The sequence below is a fragment of the Typha latifolia genome, chromosome 15, assembly GCF_019914945.1.
Source record: "Typha latifolia isolate L0001 chromosome 15, TyphaL0001v2, whole genome shotgun sequence".
In the NCBI taxonomy this organism is placed as follows: domain Eukaryota; kingdom Viridiplantae; phylum Streptophyta; class Magnoliopsida; order Poales; family Typhaceae; genus Typha; species Typha latifolia.
This window is the reverse complement of record NC_133100.1, coordinates 547,582-557,362: the sequence shown is the minus strand read 5'-3', so window position 1 is coordinate 557,362 and position 9,781 is coordinate 547,582. Positions and strand designations below refer to the sequence as shown.

Below are 9,781 nucleotides of genomic sequence, written 5' to 3'. Positions count from 1 at the left end.
ACATAAGGCTCCTTGCACTTTTCCACAGTATGTCGACAACCCTCGTGCTTAAGCTAGAAAAACTCGAAATATAATGGTCAAATGACTCTGTTGGAGGAAAATTAGACAACGAAGAGTGTGGGGTATGATATGAGGCAGATATATCAAGGTGGATGACTTTGTAGTGAGGGTATGAGTTTAGCTATAGCAGGTTTGTCAATATCCAATAAGCGAATCCAAATTCAGTTGGTTCCCCTTAATTATTACACCAAGTGAATGACAAGCCTTCATAGCCAAGATCGTATAACTTGGCCCCCTCAACAAACTCTTTGAACAGCTTGCATTTTGGCTCCAATTCAACATTATCGTAGCTCTTCTTCTCCTGCATAGGGAGATAGACATTGAAGTCACTGTCGATAGCCCAATGAATGCTTAAAGGGTAGACATTGTAATGAGCTCATCCCATAATTTCTTTTGGGTTTGAAGATTATTGCTGGCATACACAATCTTTCATAGCTAGGTAAAACCAGCATAGTGGTGATCGCCAAATGGACAACATAGTAGGAGATAACAAGCACATCCACCTAATTAAGCTTGATCTTCCACAGCAATATAATTCCATATAACAACCCCACCATTGGGATCACAAAACACTGTCAACACTGGCCCAAGGCTCTAGCTACCTTCTTCACAATCTCCCAATTCGAATGAATCTCTAACAAAATTAGAATATCAAGATTTATGATCTTTGTTCATATCTCGATATTAGTCAAATGCTTCCTTATTTATAACACTCATAGAATTCTAAAAAAATGGCTTTAATCATTAAAAACATGGCAGAAAAATAGAGACCATGACTCAAGCAGTTTTCCCCCGCTTAGCCGTAGCATGTCATGTGTCACCCAAGCCCTCAACGTCCATAGTCTCAGTCTTTTTCTTTTGACAGGTAATATTTCACTAGCACCAGTTGTAGGTCTTCTTTACTGAGAGCCATGTTGTCCGGGTCCTCTAGACGATCCCCTTGGTTGAGAGCACACTTGAGCTGGGTGACCACCTCCTCGTGCTTCTCCGGGGGAGGGTGGGCGAGCGACAAGTAGAAGCAAAGCTATCTTGGACTACTTTCGAAAGGTAGGTTCTTACATACATGGTCTTGGAAGTCCTAGTTTTATTCAATTTTACATAAGTGCGGCAGTCTCAAAACGTGCCAGATCCCAACCTAATAGATAAGTCATTTTATGATGGCAATTTCAAAACCTTGACTAGAATTTCCACAGATTGCTTGTTTATAATTATTTGATAAGCACTTGTGAAAGACATTAAATGTCTTTCCAATGTGTCAGTCTAGGCAGGCTTCTTATTTTCATCCCTTCGTTTTTTTTATTGACAGATAGTTAAATCATTTTTAAATGATTGAAAGTTTTGGAGTGTATCTGATGGTTGACTTGAAAGAGGTCTCAACAGTGTCCATTTTGCCTTTGACTTGTCTGCAACAAGCTATTGCATTTTTCCATATAAAATTCCATCATTTTTTGTCTAATATTGACGAGGTTTGCCCGCATCAATGTTCTTAGTAATGGTTTGCTTAACCAGCCTCTGTGTGCCTCCCATTCTATTCTTACCAATTGTTATAGGGGGGATCTTCTCAAGGCTCCCAACTCTAGTAGCACCATTTCAATATTCTTCCTCTATTGCTGAGACGTTCAGAGTGTCTCAGCTTTTGCTACATCATCTCCCTCGCTATATCTACTCGGCAATTGCTTTGATTAACCCATCCAGTCAGCCTAGCAATACTGTATTGCCTATCATCTTTCTACCATTACATTGGACAATAAACCAATGACCGTACATGGAGCTCATCTCCTATATTGGTTCCCCTTGAGCCTTAGCCCCCTCCATTTGTTATGGTGATGGCCGTTGATGATCCTCGACCTCTAAGGCGTATTCTATTTTAGCACTAGTGTATGTCTCCACTATGTGATCTAAACTATCATTTGATCGACTTTCTTTTTTTTTGGACCCAAATAGACATCAATTTTGAGAAATCAACTTTAATACACACTCTTCCGAACCTAGCCCAAGTGCAGTCTAGTATTATCTCATCAACCCTTAGAGGCTTGCCAAAGTATGATTGAACGAGCACCTCCAGCTCCTAATACTCCTCAGGAAGATTGTGGAGCTATATCCACACAAAAGCAGCTATGAAAGTTCCTCCACGGGATAAAGTTAACATATTCACTTGGTGAGTGCATAATTTGGATTCTCGTGGTTCTCAAATTGGAACACATAAACCTCTCATCCATATTCGAAACAAAGAACCCATCAATATCATTCTAGAGCTTGGCCAAGACACTCTTCAACTTCATAAAAGGAATACCCCTCCCCCAAAAAACTGCCAAAAAGAGAGAGCTTCAATCAAGCTCTATATTTCTCCAGTGTCTCGAGGTCAATCACCACTAAGTCTTAAAGATGGGTTTTGATATCGATCATCACTTCTCCAGGGATGTGCCACGCCTTGGTAGTGGACCGCTGCCCTCCGACAACCTCCGACGCCTAGGCCGTGGGCCTTCCTCCGATATTCTAGTCAACTAGGCCGAGGAGGCCCACTTGAGGAGGACATCTTCGCCCTTGGCTCACTCGAGTTGGGATATAAGCTTATTCTCACTCAATTGGGATATAAGCTTCAATTAGCTTATTCTCACTCAAGTTGGAAAATAAGCTTCAATTAGCTTATTCTCACTAATGATTAAAGGCCACGTGCACTGAGTTAGCGGGATGAGAAAAAGCGCGGGAAAATTGGGTTAGAAAGCTCATCGTCGCCTCCGCGCGTCCCTCCCATAGAGAGGGTTCTAGGGCTCCATTCCGATCCAAGCTCGCTCGCTCGCTCCCGCTCTCGCTCTCGCCCTCGCCCTCCCTCCGCTCCCCCCCCTCTCTTTCTATTGGGGCGATCCGCCATGAACGGCGATGGAAGGAGGAGGGGTAGATATAGCTCCACCCGGAACCCATCACAGCAGAAGCTTCGTCTCAGCGCCGAGGAGGTCCTCGAGAGCAAGCTAGGGTTCGCTCCCTTCATCGAGGGCGAAAAGAGGCTCGGGTGGCTCCTTACTCTTGCTCCAGTGAGCGATCCACTCTTCTTCAATTTCGATCTTTTGTTTCTTAACTCGTTCGACCGTGTAATCCATGCGTTGATTCATCTGCAGTCGCAATGGGAAGATCAGGAAACGGGGAAGATCTACAGCTGCGTTGATCTCTACTTCGTTTGTCAGGTGAATTCCTCAAGTTCATATTTTCTTGTGATCAATGTATTTGCAATATTCATTTTTTCTGGGGGGAAGACAATGTTCGATCTGGTTTGCAGGATGGGTCGACGTTCAAAGTGAAATACAAGTTTATGCCTTACTTTTATGCTGCCACGAAGGTGAGAGGAAAAACCTAGTTAATCCCATTTCGATAAGGGGTTTCTCCTGTTTGGGTTTGTTGTACTTATATTAAATTACCGTAGGACAAGATGGAGTTGGATGTCGAGGCATATTTGAGACGACGGTATGAAGGAAGAATAACTAACATAGAGATCATGGAAAAAGAGGATCTGGATTTGGTAAGATCTTGTTGTATGAATTCATGCCATACCCATTTGTGTTGATATTATAAATCATGTAGAATGGAGGATTTATAACACTTCCTACTGTTCAATCATCAGGTTGTTCATTCTTCCACTGTAGAAAGGTTCTGAGAAAATTTGAAAGATTGTAGGCAGCAGGCATTCAGATGAAAAACCACCTAATGCCTAGGCGCTAGGGTGTTGCCTAGGCGCTAGGGTGTTGCCTAGGCGGACACAAGGCAGTCCAAAAATAAAAGAACAATGTAAATAATATGTAAAACAAAAGTCGAGATTAATATGCGAATCCTAAAAAAGAAATGTTGTTTATTTTTTTTAACTAACGGCAAGACAATCATAATCTACCAATCAAGCAATACCTCAACAAATTTGAGATTCAGGATCAACCTACAGAACCAAAATTCATAAGAGATGTTGAGATGGACACCGAGGCAGACCTTAGCATAAAGCAGGTGCCTAGACCATAAGGGTAGTCACTTTTTTAAAACAATAAGAGATATTGAGATGGAAACCTAGGCAGACCTTAGCATTAAGCAGGTGCCTAGACCATCGGCAGGTGGTGCATGTTTTTCCTTTTCTTTTTTTGTTGTTGTAATCATCTTTATTGTGACCATGCTTTTATTTGATAGTGGCATAACTATTCAGAGTTCTTACTTTATTTCTTTGTATTACAGAAGAATCATCTCTCTGGTTTGCATAGGCAATATCTAAAGCTCCAGTTTGATACTGTTCAGCAACTGATGCATGTAAAAAATGACCTACTGCATATTGTTGAAAGAAACAAAAAAAAACTAGATGCTTCTGAAGCATTTGAATCCATCTACTGTGAGAAAAGGTAAGTTTGTATTAAAGATTTTTTTACCAAATGTGTGATTAGAACTCTTTACATGCATGCACTGTAAGGTTGCCTTCGCTTCATGTTGTGCCTTGTTACTTGTTAGCTACTTCGCTTTAATATATTTGTCTGCTTTTCCTTGGGTGCTAGGCATATTCTTTACCTTTCCTCTTGGAACTACTCACTGGATTTCTATGAATTTGCAGCAAAGAAAGGCTTCAGGATTATCTTGATTATATAATTGATCTACGTGAATATGATGTTCCATATCATGTTCGATTTTCTATTGATAATGGTACGTCTTGTAAATTGTTACACCATTGATTTGTTTGCAAACTGACATCTACATTGCTGTCCACAACTTTAACTGTGCCTTATTTAGCTCTATTCCTGTTGTATTGTACAGACATTAGATGTGGGCAGTGGTATGATATTAGTGTATCAAGTGCTGGTACTTTGCTTGAGAAAAGGGCTGATCTTCTTCAGCGTGCTGAAGTTCATGTTTGTGCATTTGATATTGAGACAACGAAACTACCTCTGAAATTTCCAGATGCTGAATATGATATGGTAATGATGCTATCTTACATGATTGATGGGCAAGGATACTTGATAATCAATCGCGAGGTGAGATAAAGTTCCAGTACTTTGTTCTTCGTAGCTTTAAAGTCTAACATTAGGTTTGCTCTGTTACGACATGGGCATATGATGTGCATACTTACTTTCTTACCATTATATTCTTTGATCAACTCAAACCATCAAGTTAAAGTGATTATCCAGGTTATAGTAAAAAGTTCCTTGAACAATGGAATAAAAGGCAAAGTAATTATATGAATGGTTATTATGCTATTTTGGAACTTCAAGTTAGATAATATTCCAATAAAAGAGTAGTTCTATTTGTTTCTTCATGTAAAAGTTTTAAGTTCTACTTGCTGAACATGACAACTCAAGCATATTTAAACTTATAAATGAGAATGTTTGGTTGTTCGCAAGGGTATTTAGACTTATAAATGAGAAAGTTTGGTTGTTCGCAATTGATGATGTTATGTTTATTTTAAAAGTTGTCATTTATTTTATTTTTTGGCTTATGTTTTCTAGATTCTAAAACATCTTTGAAATCTCTGTTTGCCTCTTTCGTTCTTAAGAAGAACAGTTGTAATACTAATTTTTTTTTTCCGCTGAGCTGGGAGTCTGCAAACAAACACAAAGCATGTTAAAGATGGTGATCAGACAAGTGCATGCAAATGTGCTTTCTGCCTTAATTCCAGATTCTGAGAAAAAGTAAAAAGAACAAAAGAGGAAAATGCTAAGAGTACTCATTACTCTCTTAATTCATTAATCATCAATAGTATTAACATTTGACAACTTATATATCAATCATAGTGATTTAATCACAGTTTAAAAAGGCATTGTGCAAGGAAATATTTTTGGTTGTCCTGTCTTAGAACAGTGATCACTTGTTATGTCAAGCTTTATCTCTGGCTAGCAGAACATGCCATGTAGTTACGGCATGAATATAAGCTGAGATTTAATTTTTCAACACTCCACACACTTCCTGACTTCCTGTACTATCTCACCTTTGCTCCATATTTAAATATATGTGAAGTTTATGTTTAGGCTTTTTAGCTTTTGTAAAGAATCTGTTGAAGCCAATAATATTTTGGCTTAAGCTTGCTGGAAATAAAGAGATATCATGAAAGAACATCCAAAAAAACAATGACTTCAATGGGTACCTGGCCCCTAATCATTATTGTGAGGATCGTATTTCCTTGTCATCTATGCTGTTTCTGAAAGTCATTTAATGCTTATGATATTGAGGAACAGTATAAAAAGTATCATATAATTGTCAACAATCATGATCCAGTATATCCCAGCATGTTTCTTTAGCCATTATTAACATCTTGTTTACCCAACTTAGGTAACCTTTTTTTTTCATGTTATTTATGTACTATATTATTCTTATAGTGTGTAGGAGAGGATATTGAAGATCTGGAGTACACCCCTAAACCAGAATTTGAGGGGTGCTTTAAAGTTAAAAATGTCAAAAATGAGGTAATATATATTATTTAATTTAAGTTAGGTTCTTCCTTTTTCAGTTCATTTGTTATATTGGCTTTATGTGAACTCCACTTCCTTCATACCTCATACTATAATGTTACAGGAAGACCTACTTAAAGCATGGTTTTCTCACATGCAAGAGGTAAAGCCTGGTATCTATGTAACATACAATGGTGATTTCTTTGACTGGCCATTCCTGGAGAAAAGAGCTGCTCTCCATGGAATTAAGATGAGTGAGGTGTGGTATTCTTTTGCCTCCTTTGACACCCAGATGTCTTCACATTCTTGTTGTCTACTAGGAAGCATCGTTCTTATCTAGATTGCAATGATTATGAACATCTTTGATTATTTTATATTATCTATAGTATCAAATTGCCCTACTTCCAACTTTTATTTATTTGTGTATATTTACAGTATCATTACTCTACTAATCAGCACAAACAAATGTATGTAGTTGAATATTATCCCAGATTATTCTTTTATATGTTCCAATCCCCTGACACCAATCACGAGAAACAACTTACTGAAGAACTAATCTACTCCAAGACCATATAAATCACTATAATAAAAGGGCATTCAAATGCATGTGGCTCCTATCATTGCAAGTTCCTTTACTAGGTTGCGTGGCGGTAGCTGGGTAGGTCTTACTGTCATGCTAAGTGACCAGCCTCCGGGTAGGTCTTACTGTCATGCACAGTATGTGTTTACTAGGCATCTTTTTTATTACTTATTATATTTAATTCCTTTAGAAAGAAAAACAATCAGTAGATTCTTTTTCATTTGCTTTACATTAAAGAATGCAAACGACGTGTTCCCATAGTGGCAGCTTTCTTGCATTGGTGAAAGACAAAGTGAAAGCATGTGCTAATAAAATGTTGGTCATGATAGTATTTAAAGGTGCAAGTGAGTGGATTGGGACTAGAGAGAGCAATCAGGTGGATAGGCCAGCTTAAGTGTGAGAGAGGATTTTGTGTGGGGAGGGAGGACAATATAGAGATGGTAGAGAGAGAGATATGAAGAAGGGCTAATGTTCCTCTAGGATTTTCAAATTTTCACTTTTAAGCGAAACAAAGTTCTATCTCAATGACTTTTATAATATTGGTAGTAAGTGAAATAAACAACCAAGGATGACATGCTTAATGCGTCAGATTATATGTTTCTAGACACTCGAATAAAAAATTTGGAAATTATACGATGGTAGATGATGCCACACTCTTTCTATATATACCTATATAACTTTTCCTTTCAAGTTATTTGATGGAGAAATAATTGATGTTACTTAGCATTTTTGACTTTATACTCTTGAATCATTGCTTTGGCAGCTCTTTTACACAGTTTGCTATTACTTTATCCTTTGCAGGAAATAGGTTTCCAGTGCGACGCTAACCAAGGAGAATGCCGTGCCAAATTTTCTTGCCATCTTGATTGTTTTGCTTGGGTTAAACGTGACAGTTATCTTCCTCAAGGAAGTCAAGGTCTTAAGGTGAATAATCGCATTGGAATTTTCAATGAATATGCATGATTACAGTTGCCTCTTAAATTCATATGCATGCAGAAGGTTTCAGTTGTTTATCATTTTAACGATCTTTTTTCTCAGTGAAATTGAGCTCTATAGAATAGAACTCTCCTAAATTCCTTATTCTTATTCATGCAAAGGTTCTTGTTTTCCTTCCAGGAAAGACTACCAAAAGTTCCAGGGTCCTGGCTGCTCTAGACAGAACTTTTGCACCTCCATGTTTTTCACACATGTCTGCAGATGACCTATTGGTCAGGTGGTGGAGGACATGTTTTGTGTTTCTTATCAGACAGCCTGCCATTTTTCCATGAATTTTAGTAAAACAATAGTGATGATGGGAATTGAAACATGAACATCATTCTTATGAACTTATGAAGCTAGCTCAAGGACTAGGTCACCGGCACCAAAGTAAATGTGGACATCACAACAATAGGCACTTTCATACCATGCAATATCCTTATCACTGTGTCCCCAAATTGCAATTTCCTGGAATGATTCGGAGCACTAAATACCTACTTCCACTACCTTTACCCTTTTCAGTATCTTCTAGTCTAATTTGTCCTGAAATAAACTTTAGCAGTTTAGCTAATGTGCTGACTTCCTTTTAGTGATAACTAAAAAATTAAAGTATTTATCTTGCATCTTACAAGATATTGATGAAGCGTAATGAATTGTAGGGACCTCGGTCATGCATGATCTTTCAAATGGCTTATTGGAAATTTGAAATAAGTAAATGATCCTGTGGCTTGGTGGTTATGTGTGCTCATGTTGTTAGTGAGATTTGTAGTCTCCAAATATGCAGTCTATTCTGTAGTTGATTAATCTCTTTCGACCTTTTAACATTTTCTTAATGAATGGCCTGACTGTAGTTACTCTTTTTTCTGTCAATCATCAGGCAGTTACAAAGGCTAAGCTGGGCTATGATCCACTAGAGGTGAATCCTGAAGACATGGTTCGCTTTGCCATGGAACAACCACAGGTACTAGTGTTAAAAGATGGAAAACTTTTCCAGTATGGTATATGCCTGATTGAAACAATGAATATAGATCTGCTTTGTGATTGCTAATGGTCAAGCATATGCACTGTCTAATAGAAAATTAGAAATAACCTGACTGATGTTTGTGCTTAACACATTGCCAACTGCCTATCCATCTAACTAGTTACACATCTAATGCTTTTCTTTGACATCAATTTCAGACAATGGCTTCCTATTCTGTGTCAGATGCTGTAGCAACCTACTATCTGTACATGACATATGTCCATCCATTTATCTTCTCTCTTTCAACTATAATCCCTATGCCGCCTGATGAGGTATTGAGGAAAGGAAGTGGGACACTTTGTGAAATGCTTCTCATGGTGCAGGTGAGTGTCGAAGTATTCTATTAATTTAGTGGCTTTTTCCACCAGAAGGCTGCCAAATTGATATTGCCATATTGATTTTGCAAGTATTATTCAGTCAGTAACTAAAGCTGCAGGACTTTCTTTCTTCAACCCTTCTTCTCTTTGAGGTTCCTCTTTTTCAAGTTGATCAAATCTTTGGAAGCTGCTTTGATTTGATTTATATTAACAAGTGGTGATACTAGGGTGAAAACGGGTCGGATTAATTCCGACCCGACTCGCTATCCGACCCAATTCGGATCGGATTCAGATAGAAAATTTCTATCCGATTCAGATACGGATTCGGATACGGATAGAGTTTTTGAAAAAATTTGGATACGGATTCCAGATACGGGTTGGATATATTTTTCGGATTCGGATACGGATATCGGATATCAGTTTA

General features: G+C 38.2%; 1 protein-coding gene across 4 annotated transcripts in view; it reads left to right on the top strand.

Annotated features, from left to right (window-relative positions):
- The first annotated feature begins 2,824 nt into the window (after positions 1–2,824).
- LOC140801786 (DNA polymerase epsilon catalytic subunit A-like) overlaps positions 2,825–9,781 on the top strand; it is a 41,515-nt gene continuing 34,558 nt past the window's right edge. For all 4 annotated transcript variants that reach the window (XR_012111512.1, XR_012111511.1, XM_073157068.1 and 1 more), the window contains exons 1-12: positions 2,825–3,092; positions 3,177–3,242; positions 3,335–3,394; positions 3,479–3,574; positions 4,270–4,430; positions 4,637–4,725; positions 4,837–5,054; positions 6,393–6,479; positions 6,589–6,723; positions 7,846–7,968; positions 8,897–8,980; positions 9,199–9,363. Coding sequence is in view for 2 of the 4 variants with exons in the window: in XM_073157068.1 (XP_073013169.1) it covers positions 2,931–3,092; positions 3,177–3,242; positions 3,335–3,394; positions 3,479–3,574; positions 4,270–4,430; positions 4,637–4,725; positions 4,837–5,054; positions 6,393–6,479; positions 6,589–6,723; positions 7,846–7,968; positions 8,897–8,980; positions 9,199–9,363 (1,446 nt within the window). In the remaining 2 variants the exon portion in view is untranslated. The remainder of the gene's footprint in view (positions 3,093–3,176; positions 3,243–3,334; positions 3,395–3,478; positions 3,575–4,269; positions 4,431–4,636; positions 4,726–4,836; positions 5,055–6,392; positions 6,480–6,588; positions 6,724–7,845; positions 7,969–8,896; positions 8,981–9,198; positions 9,364–9,781) is intronic.